At 27.1% G+C, this 21,225-nt stretch overlaps 1 protein-coding gene across 1 annotated transcript; it reads right to left on the minus strand.

The window, feature by feature from the left end:
- Positions 1 to 7,227: 7,227 nt before the first annotated feature.
- LOC129304245 (phenylacetaldehyde reductase-like) lies at positions 7,228 to 20,172 on the minus strand. Its single transcript, XM_054943944.1, has 6 exons — positions 19,192 to 20,172; positions 18,909 to 19,078; positions 15,764 to 15,955; positions 11,825 to 11,993; positions 9,705 to 9,891; positions 7,228 to 7,563 (listed from the first exon to the last, which is right to left on the minus strand). The coding sequence occupies exons 1-6, from the start codon at positions 19,328 to 19,330 to the stop codon at positions 7,419 to 7,421; spliced, it is 1,002 nt and encodes a 333-aa protein (XP_054799919.1). The 5' UTR covers positions 19,331 to 20,172; the 3' UTR covers positions 7,228 to 7,418.
- Between the last annotated feature and the right edge of the window lie 1,053 nt (positions 20,173 to 21,225).

A 21,225-nucleotide genomic window follows, 5' to 3' on the forward strand; every position in this document is an offset into this window, starting at 1 on the left:
TTTTTAAAAATAACCATCAAATAAATATGAAATATACTTGATGGTTTTGGTTAAACAAATGTCAAATTAATAATTTTAAAAAAAATTAAAATTATACACATACTTGACGCTTATTTTCAAATAACCATCAAGTATGTCCAAGATATATTTGACAGTTATTTCAAAATAAGTGTCAAGTATGTAATAATTGATGGTTATTATGAAATAATCATCAAGTATTATCACTTAAGTTACCCTCCAGAAATGTTTTCACTTTCCATTTCTGTAAATCCTTTATCTTCGAAAACACAACCAGAGCCATCAAAACCTATTTTTCATCACTCTAACTATCAAAAAACACATTTTACTCTCAATTCTTGAGGGATTTTTGGTTCTTAGCCTCTATTATTCTCGTGGGTGCTCATGTGAGTGAATTCTTGGCCTCCATCATTCTTCAGGATCCTCATATCTCTATTTTTTTGTATATTTAGCTTTCCCTCTTCTTGTTAAGGTTGGTTCTTGCCTTCCTAATCATTAATCTTCATTTTGAATGTATGGGTTGTTGATTTTGATTTTCATACGCAATAAGTAGTTTCTATATTAATTATTTTGATCTCCATTATTGTTCTTGTTAATGGGTGTTTGAAATTTTTAGTTTTGGATGCAAACAGTAGGAGATGCATTAAGGAGCTTTATTGCATGGCCCAACTACCTTGTTATGGTGGGTACACCAAAGTTGGCAAAGGACTCATTGTTAGTAAAGAAAAATATATTTGATTTAAATAATTATTTAGAATCTTTTAATATACATGTCTAACATTTTTGTTGTATAGTTGAGGGGGGAAAAGCAAATTGAAAGGCAAGGTGTTGGGCCATACTAAAGAGTTAGCCAAGATTTCACAGCATCCAACACCTATACCTATTGTAGAAAATAAATTCCATGACTCTCTTGAGACTTATGCTTTGGCTATGAGGATGATTCGCCAAGTTTCGATTAGGGATATCATTAATTTTGACAGTGGGCTATTCAGTAGAACATCATTTGAAGTCATCTGGGATGAGATTTTAAATAAAATCCTCAAGCACGATACGACGAGTACTAGTTTGATAACCTTCGACATGAGGTAATTCTTCAATATTTGTCGGTTAATTACTTGAATTATATATATGTTTGTGTATGCATGTATATTAACTTTTATATTTTTTCACCCAAGTCACCTTGATACCTCATTTGCGGTTCCTGGTGGCCTCAAGTCGAGGATCAAGCTGGTTAATCTTCATGATGTCTCTCCTCATAATATTATAAAGGAAGCTCTTGAAAATCAAGCAAGAATGCCTTCAAATCAATGTCGGGAAAGGGGAGGACATAAGGATACTTTATTTCTCACTCCTTACTATCAAGGATGAGCTACTAATACTTGTTACGAGTAAATATTTTTATATTTACTTGTTTAGTAACACATACTATTTCTTGTTAGGGAACACTAGATGCTTATTGTGATTAATCTTGTTGCTCCAAAAATATGGTATTTCACTCCTCGTAATGGAAAACTAAGCAACAATGAAGATATGTGATACTTTTTAACAAGTTAGATTTTTTCATTTATTATTTCTTGTTATTTTTAGTTTCCATACATATATATTTCTCACATTCATTCTATATTTCCCTCTTAGATTTGTAGTGTTGTATCGCACTACGACCGACAAGACTGTATTCCCTAAGATGAGGACATTTAAATCTTTAGAGAAATGGGTCACTGTTAAAGTATTCATGTAATTAGCCAAGTTTTTAATTAAGAAACTATGTCATGTTTTACAATTTCATTGATATGTGTTTTTTTTATAGTCCAACAAGATCAAAGCAATGACTATGGTTATTACTTAATGAAGTTCATGACAGACATTATCACCCATGCCCCTACCACATTATCTGACAAGGTATATATATTAAATTTAATTACACTTCAATTATAAATTTTAACCAATTTTAATTAGCTACCTATTAACTTGAAATTGTTATGACTATTTACTTACAGTACTTCGAAGATGTCTACTACATTCGTTATACAGCTGCACATGTAGAAGAAATCCTTAAAGAGGTGGTCTAATGTGTTTTCAATAAATGGGTAGCGAAAGTAGTTAAGCCGATACAAAAGTTAGTTACGTATATATATACATTTTTTTGGCCAATTTTTATGGGATAGGCCACTTAGTTTTGGAATTTTAGTTTGCAAATAAGTTGAGTATAGATTTTTTAAGTTTAAGGCTAAAAATATAGGAATTTTTAATGTTACCTAGATAGTAAATATTATTAGAAACATTCATTGTATTATTTCTAATTTTTGGCTGGCTGTTTTGTTTTGTATCAATATCGAAAGTAGCCCCCTTGTTTTAAAAAAAATGCCATAAATACTTGACAGTTATTTTAAAATAATCATCAAGTATTTATATACTTGACGTTTGTTTCCAAATAAACGTCAAGTAAAATTTGAAAACAAACGTCAAGTATTTGTTTAAAGAAGCAAAGTTTTATTCATATATTTGACGATTTTTTTCCAAATAATCATCAAGTAATACCTAAATAATTGACAGTTAAAAACTGTCAAGTAAAGTTGCCTTATTATATGTCGTACCCTTACTTGATGGTTAAAAACCATAAAGTATTGGGAAAAATAAGTGCCAAATATGGTGCTTTTTTGTGATAGTTTCAAGGTTAATTCATATAGTTCACAAGTTATATAGTCCGAGTTAGAAAAAATCTGTTTTTACTCAGGTCAATTTTTCCAATCCAACCTAACCTAACCCTTATAACTGATTATTCAAGCCATCCTATATAACCCGACCCATATTTCTGGCTCTAATTGTATGAGCCTTGTAGGCATTGTTATCAGCTTCCAAGTAGATAGGTTATTTCTTTTGAATCATGGTGTGAAGATTAGTTGGCTTTAGAAAGTGGTTTTGGCTAGCCCTATTGCCCTTCTAACTTGAAGGTTGAGGTAACTGGGGTTTAATTTTGGTATAACATGTGCATGCAATAGATAGTTTTACGTGAGTTTCCATTGATATTTATTAATTATAATTCCTTTTTTATGGTATGAAACCATTGATACTAAATTCATATGAGCTTACGATAATTGTATGAGTATGTGCTTGAGAAATGGTTTTTGATTTGTGTGTATGTGTGTACTGATGTTGATATTGGAATACTATGGGTTTAGAAAATGGTTGCGGAAGTTTGGAAAATGGTTCTTGAAGTGAATATTGTTTTGGCATTTTAGGATAATACTGAAAAATATAAATTAGCTTATTAAATTGTTTATATTCAAAGAATGATAAAGAAAGTGGTTTATTTTGCCTATTAGGGCTTAATATGGAAATTATATTTTGATGAAAGGTTTTGCACACTCTACCTTGTATTTTGTGAGATATATTTAGGAAGTGTCATACACGCTATTGCATAATTAATGATAAATTTTGATTTTGGCTAATGATATATTGTGTTCTGGATTATTATTTTGGAATTGGGATATGATGTAGATTGATGGATATCAATAATCATTTATTGCCACATGGTAATTGCCAGCTCCAAAAGTCCTTATTCCTATAATCAAAAAGGGCTCTATGGATGCAACATATAAGACCTATTATTCCTTATCTACTATCCTTAGCCTGAAAGTGCAAAGAGAAAATATGTGAATATATCCACTAAATCTTTGGTGGCTAGACTATGAAGGTGGATGCAAATCCATATCTTTTAGCTAAACTATAGTGATCTCTAGCTAAGGACTACAAAATGCAAGAGTCATGGGTGCACTCTCTAAGCCTTTGGTCTTTTGACTATGAAGGAGAGTGTTAGGTGTGGTTGTGGATAATGGTTCTAATTAATTATACCCCTACTGAGCATAGAGACCCTTATTTAACATAATTGAGATGAATCATTTTATGTAGGAATGAAAAGTGATATATATATATATATATATATATTGGTTATCTGTTGAATTATGAAATGGTAAAAACTGAAAAACTTCTTTCTAAAACTGTTGCTCAGTTGTTAAAAGTTGAGAATCTTAATGTAGTATTATTTTCTATATATGATATTTTTAGCAACATACACCCCCCTTTTATAAATTATATTGTAATATGGTATTCTTGTTTGGACTAAAATTACTCTTTAATTACTGAGATTTCATATCTCATCCTTCATTCTAACATATTTTCAAGTGATAGTTATAGCTTACTCTCGACACTCAAAGTCAAGATTCGCTTGACTTAGGCATATGTCATCCTTTTATACTTCTACGCATGTGATTTTTGGCCAAGTGTCTATAATATGTCTATTATTGAATACTGGAATTGTGTTACCCCTCTATTTTGGTTCTATTGGTCTGTTCAATTTTATGGGTGTGAGCCATAGTTTGGTGGCTTGTTACAATGGAAGCCCCCTTCTTTGCAATGGGTTGTGCCTTTGCTTTAGGTTTGTAAGTGGTTTTTCTCTAGGTAGGATCCTGGTAGGGGCTGGTGACCTATGTTTTGTTCGAAGTCATGTAAATTATGGATTACTTTTAATAAATTCTTGTCTTTATTTTGGGGAGTATTACAATCAATAACATCAATGTACAAGTTGCAAGCCTTGGAGATGAATAGATAGCATTGCGAGGAAAAATGGGACTAAGACATATGTTTTTTGAATTTTAAATAAGGGCAATACAGTAATTTGATTAACAAAATTAATGTCAAAAAAGTCCCTTAGGACTTCATTGTAATTAAATTATTTTGTGGTACTTATCTATCTTATGCTTATTTCAACAATCCTTGTATGTCATTCTCCCTTGCTTTTTTAAGTCAAAAATCTCCTTTCTTTTTTAAAGTCTCTCTCAACCCCCCCTCTCTCTCTCTCTCTATTTTTCCCTTCGGAAAAAAATTTTGATACACAGAATATCACCTTTTTTTAAAATTTCATCATCTGATATTATGAAAAACCTAAAAATATTATTATTGTTGGGAGAGAACCATATTGTTAAAGCTCTATTGCATACACAAAACAATCAATTGACAATTGATAAGTAAAATGTTGGCCGTGCCTTTTGGCATTCTAATTAGCAATGTTAAGAAAATTTGATCCGTCATTGGACTAGATAAGGTACTGTTTCACAGTTCAATAGTTGAATCATGATTCAACTTATCACGAATAAATTATTCCATCACTTTAATCTAATGTGTGTGTATTATAATTTATTACTTTAAGATGTGTATACACACACATTCCATACATAGTTTTTGATCTTTCATTCATTTTTATGCATTTATCAATGCTTATTATGTTTAAATATGTATAAATGGTAGTTTATAAATATGAATTAGAATTTTAAAAAATAAAAAATAAAAATATAATTTTGGGTCCTTGCATTTTATTTGAGTTTTGCTATAGTCCTTACATTTATTTTTTTTATATTCTAGGTCCCTATAACACTACTCATAAAGGGATTTAGATTATCAAAAAAAGTACAAGAACCTATAACAAAACTCAAATAAATTGTCGAGACTTAAAATTCTATTTTCTCAAATAAAAAATTTTAAAAATTATGGGACCGTTTCCACCAATTTACCCACCGGTTTTGGCCGGTTCTCAAAATAAATGATTTCCTTATATAATAGAATTGGCCTTAGGACGAGTTCCTGATTCAACCGGTCGAAGTTGGCCAATCTGATCGATTCTTATAACACTGCTAATTAGTCATGATTCAAAGAGTTTGACTTTTCTTCGTATGGTCATAAAACTGTCAACAAAGCCAAAATATGATGACTGTTTTTTTTTGTCCAAAAATAATGCTAACTGTTATTGTCCACTAACTTCAAGTTTCTTTGGCCCAAAAAAAAGACTTCAAGATTTTGAGAAGCTTTCTTTTTTCAAATAATTATAAATAGTTCTCAGGTTACCCTTGATATAAAAGCTTATCCTATATGAGTATACGGTCATAAAATCAACAATATCTGATTGTTTAAAATATATGTTATTTAGTCATAGCATAAGAGCAGAAAAATATTTTTAAAATATATAAATGATAATAAAATTATACAAAATTTTATAATTCTTCTTAAATCTCTAGAGACCTTTTTGACATTAATATTTTTTATAAAATAATTAAAATACCCTCAGTTAAAAATAAAAAAGTAACAATTCTGGTCTCCTTAGTGAAAGTAAATATCAGTGACTATTTTTATTTAATTAATAATTAATTTTTTTCTGACAATGATCAGAATGGAATAAGTAATTATAACGTTTACTCTGCAAATTTTTGATTTACTAAAATCCAAGTGTTATAAATATTCGTGATTACTTTAGTTTAAAAAATGACTAATTTTTTTCCGTCAATGACTAAAATGAAATAAGAAAGCACAACTTTTCATGTACAAATTTTTAATTCGTGACTACTTTAGTTGCAATTGTTTGTTCTATTTTAATCATTGTCAGGAAAAAAGTTGTCCTTAGTTGCTTAAACCATAATAACATATTTACAATACTTGGAGTTTAGTGAATCAAAAATTTATACAGAAAAAATTATAATTGCTTGTTTCATTTTAGTCATTATTAAAAGAAAAATAGTCATTACTTAAACTAAATAGTTATGGATATTTATAATATTTGGATTTTTGTTAATCAAAAATTTGCACAACAGAAGTTATAATTTATTGTTTTATTTTAGTCATTACTAGAAGAAAAATAATCATGTCTTAAACAAAAATAGTCACTGATATTTTCTTTTTTGGGTCATAATTGTTACTCTTTTATTTTAAACTTGGGTTATTTTAGTTATTTTATCAAAAATTATTAATTTCATAAAGGTTTTTAAAGATTTAAAAAAAATTATAACATTTTAATAAACCTCGTTGTCATTTATATATTTAAAAAAAAATTTCTCATTCTCCCCCTTACTTTACAATGTCACATCTTACTATTTAGTATATGCTAGACTTTACTTTACTTTATTTTATTTTTCCTTCCCCAGCCCTTCATCATAATTAGACATGTATTAATTTCTATATATACCTTACATGAAATTTAAAACAAGTATATAGATATAGACATAGATGAAACCAGACCCGTTTTACCTAGTATATAGCTTTATAAAAAATTAACGTCAAATTTAATGTAAGAGATAAGAAAGGTCCCGATAAATAGGTGTGTCATGAAAAAAAAAAATTAATATAGGAGACGAGGGAATAAAATCTTATATTTAGAATCAAACCAAAACCATCAAATGGACCTTAAATTAATTAGGAGTTGGAGCATCTTTATACAGAAAAAAAAAAACATGTTTACATTATTACAATATAAATTGGTTTAAACCAAAAACTGCATTTTTTTAAATAACATCACATGATAATGATTATTAATATTTATTCTAAAAAGATTTTATGACTTGGCTACATCACAATATTTAAAAGTCAATAAATTTCTTCTCTTTCAAACTTTCCACAACCTCTATCATACTCACTTGAAATGGAATGAACTCAATTCCCAATGTCTTTGCTTTTTCCTTGGAAATTTGAAATGTTGGGTTGAAGGATTTATCATCAGCGCACCTGATAAGTTGGAGAAATCAAGAATGATATTATAAATTATCTTCATTAACAAAAAAAATTAATTAAAAGTGGATTGATTTAAGGCCAAATTAGGAAGGGCTAGTATGATCATATATAATTTGAAACAATAAGATCAGTCCAAATAATCAAGAATTTCAAGCAATCTCCTGCATAGAATAATTAAAACACTGGAATCTCTAGAAATAGAAACAACCATGAACTCTTCTCCAGGGTAGCTAAAACATATGGATCTTATGCAACTTGTAATTAAATGAATAAAATATATTAAGACACTAAAAATTAAACCTATTATTAAACTAATTAAGATAATGGTTCAAGAAGCATCAACTGAGGTTGAATTGGGATCAATCCAGTGATGATTAAAAAATATAATGTAATTAAAATATATAAAAATTTTATATATAAGTATGAAAAGAGTAACATTAAATAAAAAGTGAATTAATCAATCTACAAGTAAATAAAACATTTATTTATAAAACTACACATAATCCAACATGAAAAGAGTTACTAAAAGAAAAATCTAGCAAACTAATACTTTTTTCTTTTTTTGAAAAAACTAAAAATGATGTCATTTCTAGGTCATCCAAGAAAAAGAATGTATATAAAACCCAATCTGGACTCTTGACTAAATTGGTCAGATGGCTAGTTCCTTGGTCCACTAGTTTGATTGGCCAACTGAAATTGAATTTTAATACCATATATAAAATACAATCACAAAAAATAGTGAGACAAAAAATAACAAGTGTAAAGAAGAAAATTAGAACTCATAATCTCATTCTTTTGTATTACTCAATTTTTAAATCATGACCATAAAACTATAAAAAAAGTTCAATTTACAGGAAAATGATGAGTCTTCTAAATCTCTATACTCTCTGTTGATAAAAATTAGATGAGTTAGGCTAAAAAAGATAGTTATTAAGATACTCACATATTACCTTACATTACAATGCACATCATGAAACATGCACAATTGTTAAACAAAGAACCTTGGCTCCCAAAAGTCAATATTCGTTATACAAGCACGTATAACAATTTTACTTTTACGCGTCCTCTCTCTCTCTCTCTCTCTCAACATGTAGTAGATTATTCTAATTAAATTATGCAAAGATTTTTGTTAATAAATTTATTCAAGCAAGCTAAAAAGAAACTGAAAATTCTCTAATGATCACTGCATTACATGTTTAGATAGATAACATATAATGTTAAATGAAACTATAAAAATTCTCTTAAAACATATTTTGGTTCTTAGGAATCTTTAATTACTATAAATTTAGTGAATCATTGATGCATGATGCCTTCCACAAATGCCTTGGATGATTTTAACTCAACTCAAGTTGAAGTTAAAATATAGTAATTAAATAGGGTAGTTGTTATCTTTTTAATAAGGGTACTTTTGAATTGTTACTGTAATTATTGGCAAAATAAAAGATCACATAACTAATTTGATCTTTAACATTTTATATATTTCCTCTAGTCCTATTTATAAGTCGCTTCCAACATGTCTCACCAGAACTAAAAAAAAAATCTTAAACTTTATTAACTTTGTATTAAATTGTAACAAGTTTTCACCTTTACCCCTAATAAACATTTTTAAATCTCATTATCAATATTTTTATTTAAAGTATTTAATAAAGGTAAAATGTAAAAAAGAGCACTGAAAATTAATAAGTTTCTTATAAATAGGATCAAATTTTATTCTCTTTCTATTCTATAAATAGGACTAGAGGGGTAGTCATCTAGGAATTAAAGAAATAATATTGTTAAAAAGTTTAGGGAAAAATAAGAAACCAAGATACTCCCTCCATTCAAAAATATAAGGTATTTTTAACTGAATTTCACCCCTCAAATAAAGTAATTATCTACTTTTAAACTAACCCTATCTTTCCATATTGATCCTTATTAAACACCCTGCAATAAATATAAAATCATTATTAATAGAGATACTTTTAAAAAAAAAGACAATGATTACACCTTGGAAGGCTAAAAATGTCTTATATTTTTAAACATCCAACTCCTCAAAAAATATCTTTCATTTTTGAATGGAGTGAGTATCTTTTTTTATATGTACTTATATTCATTCTTAATTAAAAATTAAAATAATAAAACATAATTGAACTTACTTGTGGGGAAGTTGTAATGTCGGGTATAATTCATGTAAAATCTTTATAACCTCTGAGTAATGTTTTACTGACTCAGCTAGACAATATCTTCCGTTAGCCGAAGGAATTTCAAACGCTTGAATGTGAGCATTTGCAACATCCTTCACATTGACCCATGGTGAACTCTGATTTGGAAATGTGTGTGCACCTGCATCAAGTAATATAATATAAGGATGGAAATTAAAGAGTCCTTATGAGAAGCAACATGCACAACAATCCATATATTTTTGTCTAGGGTTCAAAACAAGAGTATCTTTATTTATTTATTTTTTTCAAAATAACAATTCTAGTATATAGATCTAATAATCTAGAAAAAAAAGGAAAAAATCCTTTTAATAATTGCCTATGCAGTTCGAGACAAAATTAAAGATATATATATATATATATATATATGAAGAGAGAAAATAAGGAGTGAACAAAAGTAAAAGAGCCAGCTCCCATTCACAATATATATTAATTATATAAATTAATGCATTGTGGTGAAAAATTTAGATAGAGTGAGTTTATGGTTTAAGTATGTAAATATGATAAACTCTCTTAGGGAGTCTTCAAATGTCATCTTCTCTTCTATGAAAGCAATGTTGAATTTAGTTACTCTGATCATAAAATAAAATAAAATAGAAGTGCTCATATATGACATGATATTTGTTTGGAAGGTCTAGATTCAAATTTTTTTTTATTTTATAAATGATAAATCCGTTTTTTTATGATCAACAGTGAGACAGTTATTGTTTTTATTTAACTATTCTATTTTATTTAATTATTTGAATTGAATATACAAAAACTATTATTATCTCTCAAATATTAATTCTCTCTATTTTTATTTTCCCTCTCCCTCTTTTTCCTTGTCTTCATCACATGGTTTATTAGCACAAAATAAAGATCATTCCCATTTAGGGTTTGAACCTCGGTGTCTCATTGAAGAAAAAGGATTATCCAGACGAAAATAATGCTTTCAAACTTTACAAGAAAATATGATAGATAAAGCTTACAAATACTCCATTTGTTCAAAAATAATTGTTAATTTAAATAAATGAGAAGTGTTTATTTAAGACATTATAATAAATAAGAGTATTTTAGTGAAATATATTGACCTCCCTAGAGTATGCCTTTATTACAGCCACTTCCTTTCTATTTTTTAAACATATAAAAATCTCCTTAGAATCAATAGTTTCAAAATATAAACTTCTCTTTTGTTTTTAAAATTTCATTTCCATCCAAAAAAATTCTAAAATTCTGCACGTGGACGAAAAAAAAAACATTTTTCACCTACTTTCAGCATCAGTTTAAAAAAGAACAGGTGCTAAAAGTGTGTACGATGACTTTTTTTAATTAAGTTAAAATCTTGAAATATATTTGGCACTTGCTTCAACAAGTGCTCAAGGTGTACATGACAATATTTTTTTAATTAAGTTAAAAGTTGTAGGGCTTTTGGCCCCTATTTTAAAACAAACGATCCTAAATAATTCGACAATAAATTCCACCATTTGATCGATATTGATATTCTAAAGTTTTGAAAATATTTTCAATAACGAACAAAGGTTATTTAATAATTTTACTTTGATATTGATATTACGAAGTTTAACATTATTGGTATTCTAAAATTTGAACGTAATTAAGGAAACATTATTTTTTTTTTCAAATTTTGAAAAATTTTAGAATCTTTGTCAAATTTCATAACATCAGTATTCAATGATTTAAGGGTTTGACAATCATGATTATTTTTTTTTTTTTTTTAATAGGATTGATTATAGTAGTAATTTGTCCTTCAACTTTTTTTTTTTTCAGGTGCACTACTGAATACCCTCAAAGTTAAGGGTGAAGTAATACTACTCATCATGTATTAAAAACACATTGGTGAAACTCCACCATTATGTGTGTGTGTAATTAATAATAATACATGAGGGATAATATTGCACCACCCTTTAGCTTAAAGCTACTCAACACATCTGAAAAAAGTTGAGGGACAAATTAATAATTTAACCCTTCATAATTAATACTAATTAAATTGAAATTAAATTCATGTTTTGGCTTTAATGTGTCATCATCACCAATAAAACTAAAATCAGCATTAACATTACCATTGAATAGAATTGAAATAGTAGTGGTAGATATGTTGAGTGTTGGCTGCAAGAGAGGTCCTATGACATATGGTGGATTGATAGTAACCAAATCGATGTTGTTTTCTTTTGCAAATTTCCAAGCAGCTTCTTCTGCTAAAGTCTTTGAAAGTAGATAACCTGCCCATTCCTAGAAACACACATTATCTTACATCATTAAATTCAGGGGACTTTGTCAAATATAAATATGAATTTTCTCTTCATTTAATGCCTTTAAAAAAATCAAAGTAAAATACGCTGATAATCCTTATATTTTATCTTAATTACATAAATATATATATATATATATATCCTTTTATTTTCATTTTTTCTCTATTTTTAAAATTTTATTTTCATTAATCTACTTTTAATATTTGATTCACCCAATCGTTAATTGACGTTAAGTTATATATGTTAGATCAAAATATTTTTCTGTGAACATAAATATTGTATAAAAATCATTTAAATTATCCAAAAAAAATTTAATGCATGTATTTTATTACTATTATATTTTAAATTTTTTCAGTTGTGTAAACATATTTATTTAGTAATTTTTTAAAAAACTGATAAATGAGCAAATTACTCCTTAAACTTTAAGTCAAGTAGCACCATAAATCCTGAACTTAATTATTATGCAAATTATTCCATTAACTTTTAAAAATGATGCAATTTAATCTTTGCTATTAATAAAAGCTAACTTTGACTGTTAGTTGATCAGAAAATAATAAAAAGACCTCAAAAATTATAAATAATGATTAAAAATTTTTTATCCTTTTTTGTAACTTTTTTATCCCTTGTCTATAATTTTTGGGTCCTTTATTATAATTGTTTATCCTTTCTTATAATTTTTTGTATTTTTAATTATTTTCTAGTCAACTAATGGCTAAAGTTAATTTTTATTAACGACAGAAATCAGATTGTACTATTTTCAAAAATTGAGGGAACACTTTTCATAATAAATAAGTTTAAGGTTTATGGTGCTTCTTAACCTAAGTCCAAAGAGCAATTTACTCATTTATCCTAAAAATTAAATAAATAAATTATTGGCTAAAACAATATTTTAAACTCACAATCTTAAAACTTATTAAAATAGATATTTAATATAATAAATTACTTATTATAATTTATGTTTAATTTTTAAAATTTTTATTAATTTTAACACAAATTTTTTACAAGTGTTTATTTAAATATTGAAATACTTTATTATTTAAATTTTTTAAACTTGTGGGACAGAGTGGACAATTTGATTACAAGGGAAAATTAACAATTTTAAATTATTAACTTGATTACAAATTTAGAATTTGAGTAAAATATGTTAACTTCTATTTTACTATAATTTTAGGGACCTTCCTCTTGCATTCAAAATGTATACTTTAGTCTAATTTTCAACACTATTAGAAATATTTCTTTAAAAATTCAAAAATATTTAATTTTTTTGAAGAATTACATCCAGGTCCTAAATATAAAAATTAATTAGTACAAGATCCAATAACAACTAAATAAAGGAGATTGACAACACAATTAGTTGTCAATTTTCTTAGTTTAGTTGTCGCTGGCTCTTGTAGTAATTAATTCTTATGTGTGAGACTTCGATATAATTCTCCCTAATTTTTTTACTTGTAATTATGTTGAAAAATTTACAATTACTAATCTACCTTTATAATCAAATTGCATACTATCTCTCTCTCCAAATTTAATGAAATTTAAATAATTAATTATTATAATGTTAAAACTAATAAGTTAGAAATATTGATTGAAATTAATAAAATTTAAAGAAAAATAAACATAAATTATATTAACTAATTTATCTCTTATTATATTACATACCTATTTCATTAAACTTTTTTTAAATATGAATGTTTGAAATATTATTTTAGCCAAATTAGGTATTTATTATTATTAAAAATTAATAAATAAATAATTTTACATAATTAAAAAATAAAAAATAAATAAATAATATATGCATTTATTTTTTTGGTATTTTAAATGATTTTTAGATAACATTTATATTTAAAAAAAGTATTTTGATCAAACAAATATGATTTAATAGTTAATTAATGTTTCGTTGATGAAAATGCAATATTTAAAGTTGAAAGGATGTTTTTGTTTTGTAATTGTTGATTTTATAGGAAGTTTATATACATTTTTAAAATAGAAGGCAGTATTTTAAATTAGATAGAATCGCACTAAGGGCTTTAAAAAAGCAACAAATTGCACTGCAGGCCCAATAGATTATGTTATTGCGTTGCAAGTCTAAGGGCTCTTGTTACAATTTTTTTGAGAGTAAAAGTACAATTTTACCCTTACGTGATTTCAAAACTCAGATAATGTATAACACAATATCTATGGATGTACAACATGATGTCCATGCGTGTCCAGTTAATCCATAAGTTAAAATATACATCACATAAAGTATGTACAACATGATACCTATGGATTCACAATATAATATTCATGAATTCTCAACATAATGTTCATGTGTGTCCATGCATGGATATTTAGTTGAGAATATATGAACATTGTGTTGTGCATCCATAAATATTATGTTGTATATTGTTTGCGTCACTTGTACATTTTATTAAATTTATTAATCAATTAGACATGTATGAACATCATGTTGTATATCGATAGATATTATGTTATGTATGATCTGAATTTTTAAATCACGTAAAGGCAAAATTGTACTTTCGTTTTCAAAAAAAATTGCAACAAAAGCCGTTGGACCTGCAGTGCAAGTTTTACTTTTTTTAAGGCCCTATGTGCAATTCTCCCTATTAATTAAGGTATAATATAGGGAACTCAATGTATTTTTCTCTTAGAATTCTTAACCAAATATTCCGTTTTTTTTTATACACTGAAAACGAAAAACTAAAAACCAAAATAAAGCAAAAGAACGGCACAATACTATTAAAAATTGGACTAAAATATATGTTTTAAAAATAGAGAATTTTAACATAACAAAAGGAGGATACTTAATTTTACACAAAAATATTATAATAATAACTAGAAAATTATTCTAAAAACAAAGCAGGGAAAATGTTATTAGTATTCCTTTAAAATTTTAAAAAGACTCGCACTGTGAAATAATTTGTTTTCCCTAAAGTAACAAATTTAATGTGATACGGAGTTTAAAAAAAGAAAAAAAAAAACCCATTCAGTCATTGGCTTAATCATAATTTATTTAATATATTTTTTATTATATACTAATTATTTATATTAAGAAATAATAAGATAATAATATTATTGTAAGAAAATTAAAAATGAATTAATTAAAAAATAAGTAAAAATGAGATGTGAAATATAATATAAAAAAGTAATGTATATTTTATATAGAAAAACCTTGTAGCATTCACTATACTAAAAGGACAGCCATAGCCCATATGTCTTCCTCCATTTTATTTTACAAGGTATTTTTCACTTAACACTCACCCATCAAAAGAAATAATTTAAGTAGTTAAGACACCTATTTTTTTAGTAAATATTACCCCACTTTAATATCAATCATTAATAATTTGTTTCCGATTGTCAACTTCTTTGAGACAAGTAATTTGATATACTTCTAGGAATAAAGTCAAAAAGATAACAAGTAATTATTAAATTTAATTTGATAAAATGACATATATATTGAAACATGAAACACTTTTTTTTATAAATGCCTTATAGACTAGGGAACAAAGGGAAAGCAATAACTATCAACAATTTATCTCAATTTTGGTTTAATGAAATACTCTCTTTAGTTTCAAGGCAACTTTAACTACTTTATCAAAATTAAGAAGATGTGGTTAAATAATTAATTTTGTTCAAAAATGAAATAATTTTCACTTTTACTTGTATTTAAATAAAAAAATGATAAAATTTGCATTACCAATTAACTTCATGTCAATGTTAATTGAGCAAAATATATAGTATAGTACTACATACCCCATATTCCTTGCAGATATCTGGATCAGAAAACCATGTCTCATCAACCATAACATCAGGAGTTAAAGGCTTTTCATTGCATAAAACTGCAGCCATGGAAGAGGTTAAAACAACTCGTTTCACTGATGGTGACTTTGTGCATGATTTGAGAACATTTAGAGTTCCCTTGACTGCTGGCTCAATAAGTTCAGTCTGAAATATTCAAAAAGAGCAAGTGTCTTAATTAGAAAGTTTGTTATGATTATTAATTGTCAAGCCCTTGCATTATGCATAAGGAAAAAAACTTTTATATTTAGCCTTATATATTTAAGATACTTATTTTTAATTAAATCAAAGTATGTGAATCTTTTATAAATTATTTATTTTATTAATAAACTCTTATTATTAATATTATTAATATATATTAAAGTTGTCTTAATTTGATTGGATAAAAATATATTAAATATATAATTAGGTTAATTAAGTATTTTTTTAATATAAAGTCCAATATTATAAAATATGGAAAATGATTAGTACAGTAAAAGGCATGGGTGAAATAGCAGAACTATCAACTCAAGCCCCTTAGTATGAAAAAGAAAAAGAGAAAAAAAACTTATAACAACGAAACAAAGCCTAAAAAATTGACAACAATGTAAACATTAACAAGATTGAAAATAATAAATATTAGGGAGAATTAATTAACCTAAGTTTTTGAGCCTTAAGTTAGTATATATTAGGGAGACTTTCACTTGAGAATGAAGGATGTGACATAATACTAAATATAGTCTATTAAAATATAAAATTTTAGTTCAATCCAAAAAGGTTGAAATAAAATTATTTTAAATGATGAAATGACCTCTATTTAAATAATAAAAAATAGCAGTTAGATTTACATATAATGTTGAGAGTTAACAATTAAAATTGAAAAATTAACAATTGAAGTTACTTCATAAATTTAAATAAATTGATTGAACAAGTTTTTTTCATTTTATTAAGGATTAAAAAGTCAAGGATAGTAATTTACAAGTGATATTGAGGCATTAACAAGTAAAGTTGTAATATTAACAATTGATGTTGCTTCATAAGTCCATATAAATTGATTGAAAAAATGATTGTAAACTAAAGTAAAGTAACTTATGAGTAATATTGGAGAATTAACAAGTAAAATTAAAAAATTAACAATTGATGTTGCTTCATAAGTTCATATAAATTGATTAAACAAGTAATTTATAAAGTAACTTCAATTGTTAATTTCTCAATTTTAATTGTTAATTTCTCAACATTACATGTAAATCTAATTTCTATTTTTTTAATATTTAAACAGAGGTCATTTCATTATTTTTATCATTTAAATTAATTTTATTTCAGTCTTTTTCGATTGAACTAAAATTTTATATATTTAATGGGCCTTATTTAGTATTATATCACATTTCCGGTCCTCTTTAAAATTCTATCTATATATTATTTTATCCTATTTCCTTTTTTTTTGGGTAAAAATTTATCGTATTTCTTTTTTTACGTTGATTAAAGTTTTTACCATTATTTTTAAAAAACCGAATTAAACCGGCTGGTTGAATGAATTCAACCAAGAATTATTGTCTAATTCATTCTAAAACAGACATATAATAAACGAACCTAACAAACAAGTGGGCCTAATACAAGTGAGCCAAACCGAAATTACACCAGAGTACGGTCAACAACTTTTTAAAAAAAAAAAAAATTAACAAACTTGACCACATTCCAGTCTTAATGTGATCATTAAACTGTGAATTGGTATTTTAACCAATTCCATGGTTTATCTAATTCTCATGATATTAGTTTTTACATGCAAATTAAGAGATTAGAAATGAAAAGATATCACAATTCCTTTTAACTTACTATTATTTCCTTTATTTATTTTCATCATTAATAGAATAAAATATAACGATCTCCCTTTCATTTTGATAAAATTGTAAAGACTTTACTCTCTGTTTTTTAAAAAATACACTTTAGTTTAATTTTCAATTAAGCTAGAAATATCATGTTAAATATTATAAACTACTTTAACTACTAAGAATCTAATCGTCTACTCACTCCCCTCTCAATTTAAGAAACTTTAAATAATTAAGCATGGCAATATTAAAATATATAGTTTAAAAATATTGTGTTCAAATTAATAAAATTTAAAGAAAAATAAATATAAATTATATTGAAAATTACATCCCTATTTCATTACTTTTTTTTTACGCAAGTGTTTGAAATATGATTTTAGACAACTTATGCATTTATATATTTTAAAAAATCACTAAATAAATAAGTTTGCAAAACTAAAGAGCTTAAAAATGAATAAAAAGTTTGAAAAAATATGCATAAATTGTTTTCATATCTTGAATGATTTTTAGATAGCATCTACATTTAAAGAAAATATTTTGATTCAATATGTAGATGATTCAATAGTCTATTGATGATTGTGTAGATGTAAATGAAATTTTAAAAATCAAAAGAAAGATTTGTGTTTTGAAATTATTGATTCTAAGGATTGTTCATGTATGTTTAAAAAATAGAATAGAAGTATTTATAATTAAGGTAAGCTGTAAAAGAGGTGAATGTATTTTACTCCATTTAGGTCAAACAATGTATTTCACTCTATTTCTTTTTTAATTTTACTTTTACTTTTAACTTAGCCCTTTTCGATAGAAAAGGAAAATGCACACCTGCTCATGCACATGAACGTATCAATGTTGGGCTTTATTCAGGATTTCTTTTTTTTATAAAAGGAAGGTGACATTATCATTAGAATAATTAATCATTGACTACAAACTTGAATTCTAAAATTAGTGAAGGTTAAAGAATAAGGATGTATATTTCGTTGTCGGGTGACTTTTAAAAGAATTCTTTAACCATTAATATAAAACACTTAATAGAGTATTACTTATATTTTTTTAATATTATCCCTATTTAAATTTATTAATTATGAGAGGAAATAAAATGTAAGTTTGAAAAAAAAATTAAATTAATACAGTAAAATTAGAAATTTATCTTATTTTTAAATAAAGTTGATAATTTAACTATCACTTTTTAATTCTGTTGAGGTAATTATAGGGGCGTTATGATAAAGTCCCAATGAAATATGATTGAATGAATAGCAATAATCATTGATACATGACTTAGGTTAATAGATATGAACCTGTGGGTCATTGACGCCAAGGAGAACAGGGGAAGCAGTGTGGAAGACACCATGACAGCCCTCAACAGCAGAATCAAAGGAACCTTCTTCCAACAGATTTGCTTTTATCAGATTCAATCTCTCCTTTGCTCCTTCAAGTTTCAGTAAGTGCTCTGTCTTGCTTGGATCATCTGCGCATAACAGAGTTTTAGGTTAATGGTCTGGAAACCAACTAAACCAAGCGTGTTTTAAGAGATCAATAACGTTGAGTTAATTATCAGTGAAGAATAATGAAGAAACAGACCTGGGTCACGAACAGTGGCTCTGACAGAATAGCCACGAAGAAGAAGAAGCTTGACGAGCCATGAAGCAATGAACCCAGAAGCTCCTGTCACGCACACCACCTTCCCTTTTCCTGATGATTCTTCTCCGTTGCTTCCCATTCTTTTGCTTGTGGAATCAATTTTGGAGATGAAGATTGAAGGAATGAAACTGCTATATATTGTCAGTGGTCAGCCCCACAATCAGCGTTTAATTTGGTTTAGTTGCCGTTTGCAGTTGTCAATTTTGACGGCCAATATTGGAGCCGGCGGATTGCTATTAGATTTCCAATCATAAGTTATGCCTTGTTTGGTATAAGATATTACATTTTATGGGAATGAGAATGGAATTGAGATTGAGAATAAATTTTAAAATAATGCTTGATATGATATGAGATTTAAAAAAAAATAAGGCTGAGATTAAATAAAAAAAATTGCTAAAAGACACAAATATCATCTTTTTCTTCCTTCCACCCTATCTAAACTCATCAACTTGAGCACGTCAGCCCACTCTTGCTCCATCTCTTTCTCTATTAAGAAGCTAATTAGCTAACACATGAACAAACACCATGCGTCTGTGTCTCTAGTAGAGAAGCTAACATCATATGCGATGAACAAATCCGAGCATATTTGCGACATCATACTCCAACTCCCTCCATCTTTGTCCCCATAAAGGACGGCTCCATGTCTACCTCTCCTTCTGCCACACAATTTGGATATCTACACGAGCAAGGCTGAATACTCAATCTGAATAGGGATTTGAAGGGATGGAGATGCAATCTAGATATGTGCACGAGCAGTGCCGGAGACGTGATCTAGATTTGGATCTGAAGTGTCAGAGACGAGATCTTGATCTAGGTCTGATGAGACAAAGACGGAGGCACGGTAGGAACGGCGGAGATGATGGCGCAGCAGGAATGATGAGCAGCATATCAGGAGAGAGGGAGATGACCGATGTATAACTTGTGAGGTTGGAAGGCATTTTCATCTTAAAAAAAATAATCTAAACATTGATTTTGCAATACTATGGTGGAAGTAGTAGTGGGTAACCTTATGAAAGATGAGATTGGTACAAGTATTAAAATGTAGATTATTTCATACTTTTGATTTACTTTATAAATCACTTTTTAAAAGAGTGAAATGGTTCACTTTATAAGCTATTAAATTGACAGTGATATTTTATTTTAAATAAAATATCTAAATTATCCTTAAAAAATAAGAGAGAGAAATAGAAAAATAATATTATATAATTTATTTACTTTTTTTTGGGGTTATATTTGTAATTTTATAAAATTTTATTTTTTATACTTTTATTGTATTGGTATTAATGAGATTGATAAAAATAACTTATAAATAAAATTAAAGAAAATATCAAATATAAAAAATTGGAATTATTTAATCCTAATTTCAATCCTACTCCCACCATCTCATTCTTTCATACCAAACACCCAAACAGGGCCTTTCTAGCCTAGTGCTAGCCAGCAGCCGAAGCCAATACACGACTTTTAGCTGAAAAGCAAAAACAAAAGGAAAAATTATTCCGTGGATCTTTATTGAATGAGACTCTATTGTTTCATTTGTTGAAATTTGATTCTTATATTTTTACCCTTTAGTCCCTCTATTCATTTTTCCCGTTCACATGGTTTAACACCATTAGTTGCTGTTGATTTCACTGCCAAGTGAGATGAGACGTGGGGGTGCATCTGTCCTTTTCTTTTGGCCTGAAGGGGTTTATCTGTTTAACTTCTAATTTCTCACTGCCGGTTGCCGAATATTCCTCCTCCAAACTCAACTATGACTTAGTCATCATATCCTTTTTTTTTTTTTTTCAAAATACTTCTATACATCGGAAACCAGAGTACTTCTATTCTTATAGACAGCCCATTGAAAATTAAGCTGTGATGAAACCATTAACTCTATTTATAAAACAAAAAATCTAATTTTTTATATTTAGACTCATGTATTAAAAATATTAAAGAAAATTATTACATTATCTTGTATTGTCATAGATTCTTGCA

Source organism: Prosopis cineraria, unplaced genomic scaffold (assembly GCF_029017545.1).
Source record: "Prosopis cineraria cultivar Desert tree isolate PC_DT_omini unplaced genomic scaffold, ASM2901754v1 PC2, whole genome shotgun sequence".
NCBI lineage: Eukaryota > Viridiplantae > Streptophyta > Magnoliopsida > Fabales > Fabaceae > Prosopis > Prosopis cineraria.